Source organism: Schistocerca cancellata, chromosome 5, assembly GCF_023864275.1.
Source record: "Schistocerca cancellata isolate TAMUIC-IGC-003103 chromosome 5, iqSchCanc2.1, whole genome shotgun sequence".
Classification (NCBI taxonomy): domain Eukaryota; kingdom Metazoa; phylum Arthropoda; class Insecta; order Orthoptera; family Acrididae; genus Schistocerca; species Schistocerca cancellata.
The window spans coordinates 387,619,590-387,637,977 of record NC_064630.1 but is presented as its reverse complement, the minus strand read 5'-3'; the positions used below and the strand labels follow the sequence as shown (position 1 = coordinate 387,637,977).

Sequence of the window (18,388 nt, the reverse complement as noted above, 5' to 3'; positions counted from 1 at the left end):
TTGTAAGGCAATGTCTGAATAACGCCAAAATATCACTAGGAACAATGTCTGCTATACATGTGATCGCTTCGTTCACCGGGATCGTGGAAAACGACGCAACATCAAAACTGACCAGGATATCCAGAATGATATTTTCACTCTACAGCGGAGTGTGCGCTGATATGAAACTTCCTGGCAAATTAAAACTGTGTGCCGGACCGACACTCGAACTCTGGACCTTTGCCTTTCGCGGGCAAGTGCTCTACCAACTGAGCTACTCGAGCACGACATGCCTCGTCCTCACAGCCTTACTTCTGCCAGTACCTCGTCTCCTACCTTCCAAACTTTACAGAATATCATTAGGGCCCACAGTTGGCAATATCAGAGATTATAGCACAGCCGACGTCACGTGATTGACAACGGCAACCTCTGGATGGCATATTTATACGGTGTTCACTAGTGCTCTCGTTGCAATTCGCCGCTTGTCCTCGGAGGATGCCTTCCGCAGTCGAAGGCAAAACGTCAGGGGGGGGGGGGGGGGAGTTTTATGTATGGACGACGGCATCTCAGCCCGGAAGTGTTAAGTAATATAAACACCTCCTGTGAAAGTCTTCATTCTATGAACAACGGTCCATAATCTGTGACTGGATTGGCTAATGACGATTGGTGCTCTTGTAACGAATTTTCTCATGTTGTATGCATCATGCTTGCAGATCAGCCATCTAATATTCACGGCGAGGTAAATTGTTGTCGGGAATACTACTCGTCATCACGTGCTTACACATCGCTCTCCGTACCAAGGATAAGAAATTCCGTCCGAACAGGCCTTGGAACGGTATCGACCGATCGATGCGTCATCCGCAGCCGACAGGCGTCGCTCAGTGCGGATACGGACGGCCCTGTGATTGGCACACGACTCTCCCAGCCGTTTCCAGTTTTCGTGACCGGAGCGCTTGGCAGACTCGGGCGATCACTCACACGTGTTATCCAAGCCCGACGGCGCTGAACTTCGGCGATCGGACCGGAACCGGTGTTATCACTACGTCAAGGCCGTTGTCCCGTACCAAGGAAAAAACACAAAATTTCCGGTACTATCTTTTCAATCGGGCGCTTTACGTTTCCGACCTCGCACGCAGCGACTGTAGCTACCTTTTTCGCTTGTAATGAGGTTTTGGTGGACCATGGTTTTAAAGACAATGAGATGCTCAAGACCGCGGTTGTGAATTGGTTCCATTCCAAGGCAGAGAACTTTAATGCGGAGGAGATGAAGATGCTAGTGCAACGTTATTAAAAGTGCTTAGAAGTGAATTCCGATTACTTGCAAATGTAGGCTGGTAAAAACTAAAATTCGCCAATAAAGCATTCTCGATAGACACATGGATGACCGGAAATAGTAAGACCATCTGCGTAAATGCGTAGTGCTCTACCGACGAAACGCAGTACAGCATCGATTCTGCGTGGCATGGCTTCTGCAAGTCCTTGGTAGGTCTCCAGAGGTATATGGAATTAGATGTCTGCGCACAAGTATTGCATTTCCGGTAAACTACGGGTTGTTGTTTTGCGATCGATCAGCTGGCGTCCGATAGTATCCCAGATGTGTAGCATCGGATCCATATCAGCCGAATTTGCTAAGACATCGACATGAGTTCATTATTATGCTCCTCAAACGACTGTAGCATGTTTCTGCCCTTATAGCACAGACAGCTACCATTCTGGGAGACTACACAACCGTTGGGGACGACATAAAGGATGAGGGGGCTCAGATGGTCCGTAGTAATGATTACGTAGGCGACAACAGTCTTGGTGGTTTCGAGTACTGTGACATGTCCCATGGGAACCAAGCGTAATAGCGTGATACTGCCTCTACCTGCCGGCGTCCTAACAGCTGCGTATCTTTCGAGGAGACGATCGCCTCGATGAGGAGGAGGAGGAGATTACTATTTAGCGTCCCGTCGACAACGAGATCATTAGAGACGGAGCACAAGCTCGGATTAGGAAAGGATGGGGAAGTAAATCGGCCGTGCCCTTTCTAAGGAACCATCCCGGCATTTGCCTGAAGCGATTTAGGGAAATCACGGAAAACCTAAATCAGGATGGCCGGACGCGGGATTGAACCGTCGTCCTCCCGAATGCGTGTCCAGGGTACTAACCACTACGCCACCTCGCTCGGTCCCCTCGATGACCGTGTATCTGCATACGACTATCGACTTGATGCAAGACTAATGTGTCTCATCTGACCAGGCGACATGTTTCCATTGATCCTGATCCCCGGTCCAAACTCAATGATCCCGTGCCCACTGCAACTGTGACTAACGACGTCGTTTTGTCAAACTGTTAACACACAGGTGTCGTCACGTACGGAGCACAGTGTTCAACAATGTGCTGTAAACGGTGTGTTTCGAAACAGTTGTGCCTGCACGAGCAGTGCACTTCGTCGACAATTCAACAATAGATCTCCAGTTGTACTGTTTTACAGCGCGGGCAAGCACCTGAGCTCCACGTACTGTGACTAGGCGTAGTCGTCCAACACCTTGTCTGCTACTCGTAGTTTCACCGCCCTCCAGCTAATTTCCACAGCTGCTCACGCAGTAGCACGCCAACAGTGGTCCAGCTTCGCCGTTTCCCAGAAGCTCGTTCCCATGCGCTGGTCCATAACAATCTGCCATTTAACGAAGACTCTTATGTCCATGGAATCCCCCATTTGCGGCCCGTATATCATTGCTGTAATGATTTCCCCGTGTCTCTGCATGATCCCATGATGGCGTCACAAACTTGCAGGGACGATGGAGAACGATAAATGTATCAATTTGTGGTAAAGGTCCCCGCTGCGGAAATGATAGATTCAGAAGTTATTAGCAAAAATATTCATAATACCTCTGACCGTGTAGTACAGGTATCGGTGCTGTTTGTGAACTGTGGGATAGGTAACTTTCAGAGGTGGTACTATGGACCAAAACAAGAAAAATGCCTAGTAAACATGGGCTCTAAAATGAATATCTTCAGTACTGTGAAACACATCTCTCGTACCTCAAGCTCTTTGGTTTCCATATTTTTCGCGAAGGGTGTACAAACCAAAACCAGATGAAAATGTCCATTAAATATGGGCTATAAATGCATATCTTAAGAGCTATAGACACTTGTTGAGTAGAATAGAATTGTTTCTGTGGTGTCACCGCCAGACACCACACTTGCTAGGTGGTAGCCTTTAAATTGGCCGCGGTCCGTTAGTATACGTCGGACCCGCGTGTCGCCACTATCAGTGATTGCAGACCAAGCGCCACCACACGGCAGGTCTAGAGAGACTTCCTAACACTCGCCCCAGTTATACAACCGACTTTGCTAGCGATGGTTCACTGACAAAATACACTCTCATTTGCCGAGACGATAGTTAGCATAGCCTTCAGCTACGTCATTTGCTACGACCTAGCAAGGCGCCATTACCAGTTACAATTGATACTGAGTCATGTACAGTCAAGATCGACGCTCATCATTAATCGATTAAAGTTAAGTATTCCACCAGCTACGTCTGTGTTTCTAAAGTCTAATTTCCTTGCCCTGTTCCACACCTCACGCCAGCCTGCGTGAGCTAACACGTGTGCCTTTCGGCTTCCTCTAGTACCCAGTGTTGGCTCTCCTGCCAACACACAACATTGGCGACGAGGCCACACCGCGTTCGTAACTATACTGCCCTGATTTACTTATGTGATGGCTTCGCCACCATCTCCAGATGTACTGTCCGAATTTTATCACTTACAGAATCAGCAGACGCAGGCCTTACTGGATGCCCTTGGACAGCACGTCCAGGGTCAATGTGCAATGCAAAACGATGCGGCAGCCGCCGCTCCACCGCTAACGTAGCCACAAAACGCAGTTGCACCACCCTTTTGTCCTTTTGATGCGGCACTGGAAAGCTGAACGGAGTGGTCATGCCAATTTGGATTCCATCTCGCCGCCTACAGAATTCAACGTAACGAGCGGTAGCCTTTTTTATTGTCCTCCGTCGGGGTGCACACGTACCGTGTGATAGTCGAATTATTTCCCCGACGCGACGACGTAGCAACTCTGTCCTACGACGAAATTTTGCCTGCATTAGATGCATATTTCAAAGAATCAATCAATGTAGTTGCCAAACGGTATACCTTCTTTCGTACAAAACGTACGGCAGGTGAGACTAATCGGGAGTGGGTTTCAATCTTGCAAGACCTTACTAGGGATTGTGCTTTTGAGTGTCAATGTGGACTCCCTTATGCAGATACTATGGTGCGTGATGCAATTGCACAGAACGTTTCTGATGTTCGTATAAGGGAACAGATTTTGAAACTAGTCAATCCCTCCCTTCAACAAGTGATGGGCATATTGAATTGGCAGGACACACTTGACTTTGCTCAGCAATCATTTGAAACTTCGCTACACATGTGTCAGGTTACACGGCCCGCCGGGTGAGCTGCACGGAACAGTAAACAGTGCTTGCGCCCAGCCACGCCACTGCCAACAGGCTCTCAGGCACGTGTACCACACTGACAAGCAAATGCAGTGCTAAAATCATGCCCGCGGTGTGCTACTAGACATTCGCGTGAGAATTGCCCGTCACGCCAAGCTATTTGCTTTTTCTGTAATAAAAAAGGACATGTTCAAAGTGTTTGCCAGAAAAAGCTCAGATCGGAAGCTCAAAATTATTCCAGGCCCTTTGCTTCAGGCCAGAATTGGAATCGAACCAAGGATACTCGGGCTCGCGAAACTTCGCCCTTGGAAATTCATATAGTTCATGCCACTCCGCAAAGTGCCACTCTCTCTAACAGTGACTGTGTTCATCCCACACATAGTGTGCGTCGACATCGCAGGAACTCCAGTCAAGTCGCAAGTGATTTTGTACCAGTGTTAGTTCACGTTACACGAGACAGTCGCTCTTGTCGTCAGCAGGACAATAAACGTTTTGTGGTCTTGGACATTAACGGCAAAGTGATACCTCTCCAGCTCGATACCGGGGCTGCAGTTTCACTGATCAATCAAGACATTTCCAAAGTGCTAGACACACCTATGTTTCGTGCCGCAAATGTTAACTACCTATTCAGGTCACAAGATACCAGTGTTAGGACAGTGCAGCCTTCTTGCAACATACAAGGGACAAACAAAACTTGTGTCATTTTACGTCCTTCGTTCTTCTTCTGCAGTGAACTTGTTTGGTTTCGTTTTATTTCAGTTGTTCAACTTGTCTATAGAAAAACAGGTCCTCTCAGTGAACCAGACTGTGCCTTCAGACAGTGTTTCTCGTCTATGTGAAGAATTTGCAGGCATTTTTGCACCGGGCCTCGGTTGCGCTAAGAACTATAAAGCACATTTGGAACTAGAAGTAAATGCGCAACCGAAATTTTTCAGAGCGCGCAATGTTCCCCATGCATTGCGCGATGAGGTCGCAAAAACATTACACGATTTGGAATCACAAGGTGTAATTGAACGTGTGCAGGCTTCTCTCTGGGCATCACCCTTAGTAATTTTGCCAAAACCTTCCGGAAAATTGAGACTTTGTGTGGACTTCAAGGCAACAGTGAATCCACAACTACTGACTGCCACTTTTCCTTTACCCCGCCCGGAAGATCTTTTTGACAAACTGTGCCCGGGTAAATATTTTTCGAAGTTGGACCTAGCAGATGCGTACTTGCAAATACCGGTGGACGAAGAATCCCGCCGGCCGAAGTGGCCGTGCGGTTAAAGGCGCTGCAGTCTGGAACCGCAAGACCGCTACGGTCGCGGGTTCGGATCCTGCCTCGGGCATGGATGTTTGTGATGTCCTTAGTTTAGTTAGGTTTAACTAGTTCTAAGTTCTAGGGGACTAATGACCTCAGCAGTTGAGTCCCATAGTGCTCAGAGCCATTTTTGAAGAATCCCAGCGCTTATTGGCGGTTAACACGCATCTTGGTTTGTATCGATTCAAACGACTGCCATTCGGGTGTGCATCCGCCCCTGCATTGTTTCAGTAATATCTACAAACTGTTTGTGCGTCGGTCCCTACTGCAGCAAACTATCTGGACGATATTGTGATCTCCAGAAAGACGGAAGAAGAACATTTAGCCAATCTCAGAACATTATTTCAGGTCTTGCGACAAAATGGTCTTCGCTTGAGGAAGGACAAATGTGTGATTTTGCTCGTGACTTACCCTATCTGGGACATGTACTCAATGCCCAAGGCATACATCCCAGTCCAGAGCACCTCCGTGCCATACAAGACTTGCCTTCGCCGCAGAATTTGAAGCAGCTACAGAGTGTGCTGGGAAAAATAAATTACTATAACAAATATGTTCCACAGGCCTCTTCCGTTTCAGCTCCGCTTCATCGCTTACGCCTTAAAGGTGTTTCGTTCGTCTGGACGACGGAATGCGAACGCGCCTTTCGCCAGTTGAAATCGGCGTTGCTTTCCAATACTTGTCTTACCCCATTCGATCCCCGGAAGCCGCTTTTGTTGATGGTGGATGCGCCGGATTTCGGGATCGGTGCTGTGCTTGCGCACAAAGATGGTTTGCACGATCGCCCTATTGCCTTTGCGTCCAAATTGCTCTCGTCTGCGCATAGCCATTATTCACAGATCGAGAAAGAAGCATTGGCTCTCGTATTTGGTGTTACAAAGTTTCATGATTTCTTGTATGGTCGTCACTTTACCATCATCACCGACCACAAACCTTTGACATCGCTTTTTCATCCGACCAAGCCTGTACCTCCACGTACAGCGCAGAAATTCATTCGCTGGTCTATTTTCCTCTCGCAGTACCGCTACGATATCTTGTATCGGTCCACTGCTAAGCACGGAAACGTCGATGCGTTGTCCCGTTTGCCTGTTGCTAAGGATAGAGCATTCGATTCCTCCGAACTTGCTTGCATGTTCATTGATTCGGATACCGATGACGTGGTCGAATCGTTTCAGATTGATTTTCGTCGTGTAGCTACAGCCACAGCTGCCGACCCTGTCCTTGCTACCGTTCTGCGTTTTGTTGCTACGCAATGGCCCTTGTCAAAGGTACGGATCGGGGATCCGTTGGTTCGCTGATTTTTTGCTCACCAGGAGAGACTTTTTGTACGACGTGGTGTTTTGCTGTTGCGTTCTGATAATGATCAGTCCAGGGTTGTGGTCCCACGTTCGTTACAGTCCTCTGTCTTACAGCTTCTCCACCAAGGACATTGGGGTATAGTGAGAACGAAACAACTTGCTCGTCAGCTCTGTACTTGGTTCGGAATCGATGCCGCGATTTCGAATATGTGCTCTTCTTGCATGGTGTGTGCCGAATAACAATCAACACCACCGCGGAAATTCTTTGCATGGCCAAAAGCCACTTCCCCTTGGCAAAGCTTACACATCGATTTTGCTGGTCCATTCTGGAATGCTCGATGGTTGGTTGTGGTAGTTTCATTCAGTAATTTTCCTTTTGTTGTCCGAATGTCTTCCTCGACGTTATCTGCCACCATCCAAGCGTTATCTGCTATCTTTTGCATTGAAGGTCTTCCACAGACTATTGTTTCCGACAATGGCCCACAATTCATGTCTGCAGAATTTCAGTCATTCTGCAAGACCAATGGTATTCAACACCTGACGTCCGCGCCGTTTTCGCCACATTCAAACGGTGCTGCTGAACGGTTGGGCAGGACTTTCAAGTCACAGATGTTGAAGTTTAAAGCGTCGTATTCTCGGGAGGACGCGTTATGGCTCTTTCTGTCCTCGTATCGCTCTCAGCCCCGAGACTGTCGCTCGCCGGCTGAGTTGCTCCACGGTCGCCCTCATCGAACCTTGATGTCTTTGCTCCATCCGCCGCATCAGGTTCCTGTGCAGCGGCAGCCACCTGCCTTTGCCCCAGGCGACGTTGTCTGCTAGCGCAACTATCGAGGTTCACGGCGTGGCTCGAAGGGCGCATTCTTCGCTGCCTCGGCCGCGGTATGTATCTGGTTTTGGGGGCGTCTGGTGAGGTGCGTCGGCATCTCAATCAGCTGCGCCTCTGTCGTCGCACGGGATCTGCCGCTCCCCGTCTGCTTTCAGCGACGGTGCCGTCCGGTCAGCGCCCTGGGGACCCATCTACTGGCGCGCCTCAGCCCCAGGTGTTACCGACGCTGCCTTCCATTTTGCCCCTCGGCGACGCGCCGCCGCCGCCGCCGCCGCCGCCTGTTCTCCCGCCGGCAACGCCCGCAGTGGATGCGTCGCTGCAATCGCCGGGCGCCCCCCTGGGTCACGCGCCGCCGATCGCTTCCCTTGACCAGTTGTCGTCCGACATGGAACTATTGCCCGCTCTGGACCCTATGTCGTCTTCGCCCGTCGGGTGCCCCGGCCCGATGCAGGTCGACCCTTTGGCCCCTCCTGTATCTCTACGCGCGCATACACCGCATGTTGGCCTGCACCCTCGAGCAGGTTCTCAGGCGTTTCCTAGCTCCCCGCAGTCCGAATGGCAGGGTGCGTGTGGCACAGCCTCGCCTGTTGTTAGGCTCCCCACCTCGTCGCATACGTAAACATGGGGTCCTCCCTACGGCGGGCGGAAGCCTTATGCCACAACCGTGCGCCGATTTGAGGGGGAGGAATGTGGTGTCACCGCCAGACACCACACTTGCTAGGTGGTAGCCTTTAAATCGGCCGCGGTCCGTTAGTATACGTCGGACCCGCGTGTCTCCACTATCAGTGATTGCAGACCAAGCGCCGCCACACGGCAGGTCTAGAGAGACTTCCGAGCACTCGCCCCAGTTGTTCAACCGACTTTGCTAGCGATGGTTCACTGACAAAATACGCTTTCATTTGCCGAGACGATAGTTAGCATAGCCTTCAGCTACGTCATTTGCTACGACCTAGCAAGGCGCCATTACCAGTTAGTACTGATACTGAGTCATGTACAGTCAAGAGCGACGCTCATCATTAATGGATTAAAGTTAAGTATTCCACCAGCTACGTCCGTTTTTATAAAGTCTAATTTCCTTGTCCTGTTCCAGACCTCACGCCAGCCTGCGTGAGCTAAAACGCGTGCCTTTCGGCTTCCTCTAGTACCCGGTGTTGGCTCTCCTGCCAACCCACAACAGTTTCACAGTTGCGAAGATGAACAAATGCTCATAGCTCTTATGATACGCGTTTATAGCCCATATTTAATGGACATTTTTATCTTGTTTTATTCCATACTGCTACTCTGAAAGTTGACTACCCTATAGTTTTAGCAACAGCACTTCGGATACCCGCTTTCCGTAGTCAGAGGTAACACGATTTTCGCTTGTAATTTTCGGCTCGGTCGTTTCCAGGTCAGCATCCCTTGCCTCAAACTGGTACATTTACCCTTCTCCATCATCCCTGAGTGTATATAATGCCGTCACGGAATCACCCTAACACTTTCCATATCACATCACGTGTCCATAATGCAAACAGTCGACATTCAATGTCGCGGTGGACGGTGGTCGTAAAGTTTTGGCTCATCTGTGTAAGTAATTGGCGAACGGCCCTCACTTCCTGATACACCTCTTACAGATTACATGCAACTTATAAAGTACGACATTTATATCGTCTGGAGACGAGTGTAACTACTACCGTTCTAACACATACATGCATTTTCACCATGCTCATGTAGTGTCAGCAACTCTGTGCAATAGCGGAAAAAAGAGAATACCTAACATCAATAGGCATAGTCTTAATTTAAATACCGGAAAACAACAGACAGAGACTGGTGACGTTTAGGCGTTTATTATATATTATATTATTGATGCTAGTGCTTCCGATAAGGTCGGTGAATGGTACGATAACTAAGAGACAAATGTACTCGTACTAACAATCACATTGAGGCTAAACAAATTTGTCTCCTGTGATCAGTGTGCGCAGTGAGTGTGAGGACTCATATACGAGTACAATGAGAAAATCTATAACTGTGAGTTACAGCTACTTATCACTACCACAGAATAGAAGCAGGGAGCAGAAAATGTGTTTACACCTGATGGAAGTAGTTTCCGGACGAAAATGAAACAGATTTTTTAGCCGCGGTCGAGTAATCTGACGGGTAGGGCTGTCCAAATCCGGCGATATTACGGTAAGCTGACGTATAGGCGCCCATGGACGGTCCTGATGAGTACGTGTCGGCGTACAGTGTCCAATGTTTTCACGACCAAAACTACGAGGTCCATTTTTTCCCACCCTCTGATAGGTCGCGAAATTAAAACTGCAGTGAAAATCCGGCGAAGCTTTGCGCAGATGTGTTGCCCAGTGTCTCCCTTAGCCCACGACACCTTAAATTCTTCAGTTCTGAGTGCACAGTGAGTACGTTAAGATTTCTATAAAATAGATTCTCCTGCCAAGTGGGAATTTCTGATTTCATGCAGGCCGTATAACGTAACTTTCATACTCCAAGTGAAACAAAGACGTTCCTGCAGCGTATTCGGTGGAAAATGTTCGATCACCCACCATATACAGTCCTGACTTTGGTCCCTTTTGTTTTCGCCTCTTCGCTCACATGAATCGCTGTCTATGAGGCTATTATTTTGGGATAGATAACGAACTGCAGACCAGCATAGGGATTTGGTGAAATCACAGGTGTCTGCTTTCTATGATGAGGATATGACAAATTTGATACGACGCCAAGACAAATGTCTGAGTCGGAGCGGTGAATATGTAAAGATGTAGCTGGAAGATGTAACTAAATATTGCCGATAACACATTTTTGATTTTCACTGTGGTTTTTATTTCGCTACCGATCCCAGGTTGGGAAAAAGAATAGCCCTCATATAACAGTGGTAGAGGGCGCCAAACTAAGTACTCTAAGGTAAGAAGTTAATGGTAGACTTCTTTTTTCGGCTGAACACATAGCACCTTCCAGCAACAAAAGAAGCTGATGAATAAAGTTTTCGGGAAGCTGAAATTTCGATGAGGGCTTCTGTTCCACAAGTCGGCAGATAAGCGGAAGGAGACAAGGTTGCAAACTCTTGGATATCTGACACCTGTTACCGGCTTCCATACTTTCTGTACAATATCAGTAAACAGAATATGAGTTCTTGGTATCGCTTCAGTCGAGAGTACTGTAGGAAATCATCGCAATACTCATTTCCACGGACGTGTTAAATCAGTGCTTCGATTGATTCCACCTACATCTCTCAGTAGAATTACAGACGTTGCCGAAGTGGCCAACAGACATTCTTTCAAAATTTTCATGGTGTTTTCTTTGTGTCTCCTGTTTCTGTAGTCTTATGATGAGACGCGCCAAATATTTATGACGCGTTTTTTATATCTCATATTCAGTCCATCAAAAAAAAATGAACATGCGCCTTCGAAGTTTCATGATGTGGAAGTCTTGAAAACGAAAAAAAATACACATCGAGGATAAAGGTAATCCACGAACATTGGACTGCCAAGTCGAACTAGGCAGATTTTGTTTCATAAATACTGAATTAAATAGAGGATTTTCTTGGTGGTTTCTGCTATGAATGAAAACGTACATGAGAAATTTATGAACTAATTACGTAAATACAATTAGTTTGTATAGTGTATAACATAATCCAGGGCAAAACCGAACCCCACTGACAAAATTTCAGCGTTTATTCAACGTAATTTCCTTAATTATTTTGGTATAACGGAAACGTCGTCCCAGGTATATCACTCGAGAATAACTGCACTTCGTTTGATTTCTTTCCCGCATTTATCTTTGTATACGTACTGCTATGAAAATAGCTGTACAATAGTTCGAATATTGACGGTACTCGCTGCGAACCTTTTCTGGGTATAACCTCGATCCATTCGTTCATCTCCTCAAATTTGCATTCGGTATTGCTCGGTTCTGTCTCGGGCTTGTTCTTCCGTCAGTGCTAGTTGTAGATTTACACTGGTAAATAGCAATATGGATAGGTTTAGTGCTGAAGAACTGACCGAAATGTACCTCCCGAATGCTAAATGCTTGTGAAGAGTATCACAAGGTAGCTACGCTGTGCAGTTCTCGCTGCCAATGCAGCCACATCACAGTACAAATAACATTCGATACGGCGGGAAAAGCTCAAGATTCGAGTGTCGCTGTACTTTTACCTCTGTACATGGACTTCTTGTGTTCGGTATTTCTATAGAAACAAAGGCAACTTGGGCACACATCGGGTAAGTCATAATACCGTTATTACTACGAAACGTTCCACCGGTGACCATGGGTCAGAGAATATCCCTGAACAACCTACGAAATGTGAAACTTCCTGTCAGATTAAAACTGTGTGGTGGACCGGGACTTGAAAACTAGAACTTTTGCCATACTAAGTTACCCAATGAAATCGCACGAGCCCCTCTCATAGCTTTAGTTTCGTCAGTACCTCATCTCCTACCTTCGCAACTTCACAGAAGTTCTCCTGCGTGACTTTCAGGACTAGCTCTCTTGGAAGAAAGGATATTGCACAGATAGGGGTTACCCACTGCCTGGAAAGCGTTTATAAGATGAATTTTTATCTCTGCAATGGAGTCTGCACTAACGTGAAACTTCCTGTCATATTAAAACTGTGCGCCGGACCGAGACTCGAAACCAGGGGTTGTGCTCGTGTAGCTCCATAAGTCAAAGGTGCTGGTGTCTAGTCCTGGTCCAGCAAAGTCTTTTCATTTGCCAGGAAGTTTCATATCAGCGCACACTCCACCGCAGAGTAAAAAATTCATTTTGGCTACGAAATTTTGTTCGAGTTAAGCCGGTGTACTTAATTAAGTACAGGTACAGGTATTTGATGCAGCTATCGTGATTTTCTGCTAATGAAGAAACGAGGATTTTTGTGCATTTTAAGGGTTTATGGAGTAAACATTGAATGCGATGTCAGGTTTTGTGTCTGAAGTTGTCGCTGAAGCTTCTCAACATTTTCAAGGACCCCCTGCTCATCATCTCCATCAGAAAACTTTTAATGGCTCTTTACGGGAAGAGCCTTCATGGTTCCTGCTGTAATGATGAAATACGTATTTCGCAGCCACCAAGTAACTCTCTTTCGGACCGCCGGCGCCGGCTGGAGTGGCCGTACGGTTCTAGGCGCTACAGTCTGGAACCGGGGGACTGTTACGGTCGCAGGTTCGAATCCTGCCTCGGGCATGGATGTGTGTGATGTCCTTAGGTTAGTTACGTTTAATTAGTTCTAAGTTCTAGGCGACTGATGACCTCAGAAGTTAAGTCGCATAGCGCTCAGAGCCATTTTTTGGACCGCCGGCCAAATAACACCGCGATCTGACGTGTAACGACAATCTCAAGTCGTTGTTCAGTCTGTCCAAGGCGGGGAGTATAATACTACCTGCTTCTCACGTCATTTGAATTTTTTTTATGCACCGATGGCATAGGGGTGGCGTCTTCAAAATGGCTCTGAGCACTATGGGATTCAACATCTTAGGTCATAAGTCCCCTAGAACTTAGAACTACTTAAACCTAACTAACCTAAGGACATCACACACACCCATGCCCGAGGCAGGATTCGAACCTGCGACCGTGGCGTCTTCGATTAGTAGTCGAAATGTATCGGTCGCGGGTTCGAAACCGGCTGCCGCTGAAATTTTGATCAATAATCAACATTGCCGGCCGAAGACTTCCGGCATAAGTCACCCTCGTTCTCCCAATGACTTTGTGAAAGATGGCGGAGGAGAGGACAGAGATTCAGAGCACTCTCTTGTCCTCGGGGTGGTAAACAGCCCCTAAAAGGCGGAAAATTCAGAAATGATCAACGGCATGAGGATGCAGAAAGCAATGGAAATCACTGCATTAAAGACATATAACGTGTATCTACAGGACATGTGCCCTGTAATTGAAAAAGTGTCATGATGATCTCTCCATTTGCAAAAGATTGCCAATGGGGGAGATGAAAGTGAGAAAAAGATCGAATAATCAACAAAAGGATAACGTTCCACGAATCGGGGCACGGAATGTCAGAAGCGTGAAAGTCGTAGGGAAGCTAGAAAACCTGAAAAGGCAAATGCAAAGGCTCAATCTAGATATAGTAGGGGGCCAGTGTAGTGAAATGGAAAGAAGGCATGGATTTCTGGTCAGATGAGTGTAGGATAATATCAACAGTCCAAGCTTACTGCGGATGAATCCAATGTGTTTGTCAGTTAATTTGATAGATGTGCGGAGGCGGACAGCCGCTTTGAAATCGCTGACCCAGAAGAAGGAAGAAATATATTTGTGTTCCATCCTATGTCCTCTGTTCAGTCTGTGTCCGACAACAATAAATTATTTTAGTTTCCACATTTTGAAGGATGACAATTCGTTGCATTTGGTATTAGTAATAATGCGGCAGATTTGAGCAATGTTATAGACTTACCGAACTAGCACGACTCTCATATGAGAAGTAACTATTTATCTAGCTTCCATGTCTCTATTTGGTAACCCACATACGACAAAAATTTTGTCATGTCGCTGGCATTTATGAGAGCGCAATGCAGCCTTGGTGCCGATGTTAAAGGTTGACGCCTTGTATTGTGTATTCCGGTGTGAAAATAAGGGATCTGCCTCCTAAAATTGAAGAGCAGATACTCGTTCTTGGCAACGTTAAAAGTCCTCACTGATATTTATATTTCTTATCTCTTCTGCAGTACCGTTACCACTTCATCACTTGTCAGTTGACTCAACTTCCCAAAAATGAATATTCTGTCAGTATTCTATAATTATCCCAAAACATTCTCAAGCTTAATATTGCCTCAAAAATTTAGATACTTTTCCATGACATTGTAAAATGTGGGTTATCATTTAGTGTCTGCCCCCTTTCCACATGCAAATGAAAAAGCAACAAGAGGTTTAAAATACGTACGTCGTGTCACAGCTATTGAAATCATACGTCTCCTCGGTTCCTATGGTGTCTCGCTCAAGCGAAATATCAATAATCAAATACAATTAGTGGGCGTGAAATATAGCTGTAGCTAAGAAAATGTGGAATGAAAGATAATTCATGACAAGCTAAGGATTCATTATCATGCAAATTGATCTAACTATAGAAAAGCGCTGATATAGCGGTGTCAGTTGAATACATTTAGTTTGGTCGTCGAAATTTGTAACTACAATTAAACAGAATTTTCTATACATATTTGATTACTTTCTGTCACGGAAAAATAGGAAGAAAACTCATGCAGTGCTCTGAAACAAAAAATCTTTTCTAAGAAGGAGTAAATTCCATCTATAGCCATGCCGTACTATATGCACATAAAACACGCGTGCCCAATGGGTTCTAAAAGTGCAAGGGGCTATGTAAACACGTATCTACTCTAAGGTTCAATATTATTGATAATTTACCTTTAGCATGTGATTCTGTTTCTGAATTTGGAATAAAGAAAAAGTAAAATTAGTGAATATCACTGGAAAATCCAATGTAGAAAAAATTTTATATTTTACAGTTTACTTATTTGATAATATAACATAACAGCTTCTATATCTTATTCTGATCTACTATTAGGAGAAAAATCAGAAAGTTGGCTGTGAAATACTGAAATATATCATTTAATTAAAACAATAATGTTCTGAAACAGATAAAAGCAGCATTTTTCTACAACAAGTATACCGCAGGTACTGCACTATCGATAGACGGTTCTCACTGTTCTAGTTGTGTACACGAGAGTCTGACGATAACGTACCGTTTACTTTGATCTCAGCTACGGTGCTGACGCGGCCGATGTAGTTGGAGGCGGTACACCTGTAGGTGCCGCCATCTTCCCGCTGGATATTGGTCACCGTCAGGGTCCCGTCACTCTCCAACTGCAACACACAGACTCGTACGTATGGACATTTTAGCAAGTAACAATTTTCTTCCTCCACTCTCTTTAGCGTATCTACGGGCCTTGTGTCATTACGTAAAGTCATTACAGAATTTCGAAAAATTTTTCCAGCTTAATAAATAATACTCTTAGTGATATTTGTGATGCATCACTGCCACAGCCAATTTTTTACAGATAGCTTAAATATGCATTTGTTAAACCTCTTCATGAGAAATCTGATAATTTGCGTACTAACGTAATTTTACGATATACTCAAAAAAATAATGGATTGAAAAGTAGTCTCGCCCTTAACGTAGAAAACAATTTATTGAGCATGGGAAAGTTTGGATTCCAGACAGGTTGACTACCTGTGAAGGCTGTACATCTATTAATCAAATATTACAGACCCTAAACAATAAACTATCGCTCGCTAATATCGAAGTTACGAGGGCTGCACAAAAATATGGAAGCACTCCGAGAAATTCGTACTTGAACGTAAATGCAGATGCTAAAAGTCTGCAAGCTGCACTGTTCTATTTGACCATGAACGGCACCTGTATCGGCACCTGTACAATGTCCTCATTATATTGCAACTGTCAGTCACGGCCAAATGGTTCAAATGGCTCTGAACACTATGGGACTTAACATCTATGGTCATCAGTCCCCTAGAACTTAGAACTACTTAAACCTAACTAACCTAAGGACAGCACACAACACCCAGCCATCACGAGGCAGAGAAAATCCCTGACCCCGACGGGAATCGAACCCGGAAACCCGGGCGTGGGAAGCGAGAACGCTACCGCACGAGCACGAGCTGCGGACAGTCGCGGTCAGGTCAGTGTTCCGTGTGTTCAGTGCATTTTGTCGGAGCTGAGTGAATTCGAAAGTAGGGAAATTGTTGCTGCTCGTATGGTGGGTGCTTCGGTAATAATGGTATCCGAGGTGTTTGGCGTTTCAAGAGGCGCCGCGTCGAAGACCTACATGGTTTAAAGAGAAAGTAGAAAAACATAATAACCCCAGTCAAGGCACGGACGAAAGATTGTGTTTGATCGTGATAGGCAGTGAAACTTCCTGGCAGATTTAAACTGTGTACCGGACCGAGACTCGAACTTGGGACTTTTGCCTTTCGCGGGCAAGTGCTCTATCAACAGAGCTACCCAAGCACGACTCACGCCCCGTCCTCACAGCCTTACTTCTGCCAGTACCTCGTCTCGTACCTTCCAAACTCTACAGAAGCTCTCCTGCGAAACTTGCAGAACTAGCACTCCTGAAAGAAAGGATATTACGGAGACATGTCTTAGCACACACTCCGCTCCAGAGTGAAAATCTCATTCTGGAAATATCCCCTAGGCTGTGGCTAAGCCATGTCTCCGCAATATCCTTTCTTTCAGGAGTGATAGTTCTACAAGTTTCGAAGGAGAGCTTCTGTAAAGTTTGGAAGGTGGGAGACGAGGTACTGGCAGAAGTAAGGCTGTGAGGACGGGGCATTAGTAGTGCTTGGGTAGCTCAGTTGGTAGAGCACTTGCCCGCGAAAGGCGAAGGTCCCGAGTTCGAGTCTCGGTCCGGCACACAGTTTTAATGTACCAGGAAGTTTCATTTCAGCGAACACTCAGCTGCAGAGTGAAAATCTCATGCTCCTGACAGGCAGTCATTGAAGAGGATTGTTACGAAAAATAAGAAGACGACAGCTGCAAAAATCACTATAGAACTGAACGTCGCATTCGCGAAACCGTCAGCAGCGAAACAACACGAAGGGAGCTCTGGGAACAGCGACACGAGATGTAATTACAAAACTTCACACCAGTGATGGAAATGTCCGTAACAGAAAAACGTGGTGCCGGAGCCATAGAACCTGGACTCTGGAGCAATGGAAGACAGTCAGTGGCTTGCCTTAAACTGCCAGGTTTACATCCCAAAAGTGAAACGTGTCGGGGATTCTGTGACGATTTGAGCAGTCACATCGTGGTATTCCATGGGCCCCGTGAGTACTCTGCAAGGATGCATCACTGCCAAGGTTTACATGACCATTTCGGATCATCAGGGCCACCTCACGATGTGCTATTTCTTCCCCAGTCGTGATGCTGTGTTCCAAGACGATGTATTATTGCATCTTCCCTGGCCGCCACACTCACCAGATCTCACTGTCATTGAACCTTTGCGGTTGACTTTCGAGAGAAGGATGCGAGATCTTTAGTCACCTCCATCACCGTAACCTGAACTTGCCACTATCTTGCAGATAAGATTCCATTTAAAACAATACAAGATCTGTATTTATCCATTACGAGACCAGTGTAAGCTACTTTGAATGACAACTGGTTTCTTACACCGTATAGGGTATGGTAATGTGTTGTGTTTCTGATGTTTCCATATTTTTGCACACCCCCTGCATTTGCCTTGATAGATACAGGTGTTCCCTTATCTTTAAAATGTGTAGGATAGTATTTGACAGCTATGCATGGCTGAAGCCTGTGCGACTGCGCAACACACTCACCTGGAACCTGTCGGAGGGCGTGATGGCGATGTCGTCCCTGGTCCACGTGACCTCCGGGGCGGGGTGCCCGGCAGCCGCACAGTACAGGGTGACCGTGCCTCCCACCTGCGTCGTCTGGTCCAGCGGCGTGCGCCGGAAGTACGGTTTCGCTGCTCAACAGCAAGACAGTCAAAGGTAATACTACTCTCACTGTTGTTATCGATGCGTGGCAGCGCGATTAGAAGACGGCAATACAAAAAATGTGA

The 18,388-nt window shown here is 46.4% G+C and overlaps 1 protein-coding gene across 1 annotated transcript in view; it reads right to left on the bottom strand.

Annotated features, from left to right (window-relative positions):
• LOC126189038 (peroxidasin) overlaps nucleotides 1-18,388 on the bottom strand; it is a 245,209-nt gene that overhangs the window by 149,345 nt on the left and 77,476 nt on the right. The window contains exons 6-7 of the mRNA XM_049930888.1: nucleotides 18,144-18,292; nucleotides 15,533-15,653 (exon numbers count right to left, since the gene is read on the bottom strand). Coding sequence (XP_049786845.1) covers nucleotides 15,533-15,653; nucleotides 18,144-18,292 — 270 coding nt within the window. The remainder of the gene's footprint in view (nucleotides 1-15,532; nucleotides 15,654-18,143; nucleotides 18,293-18,388) is intronic.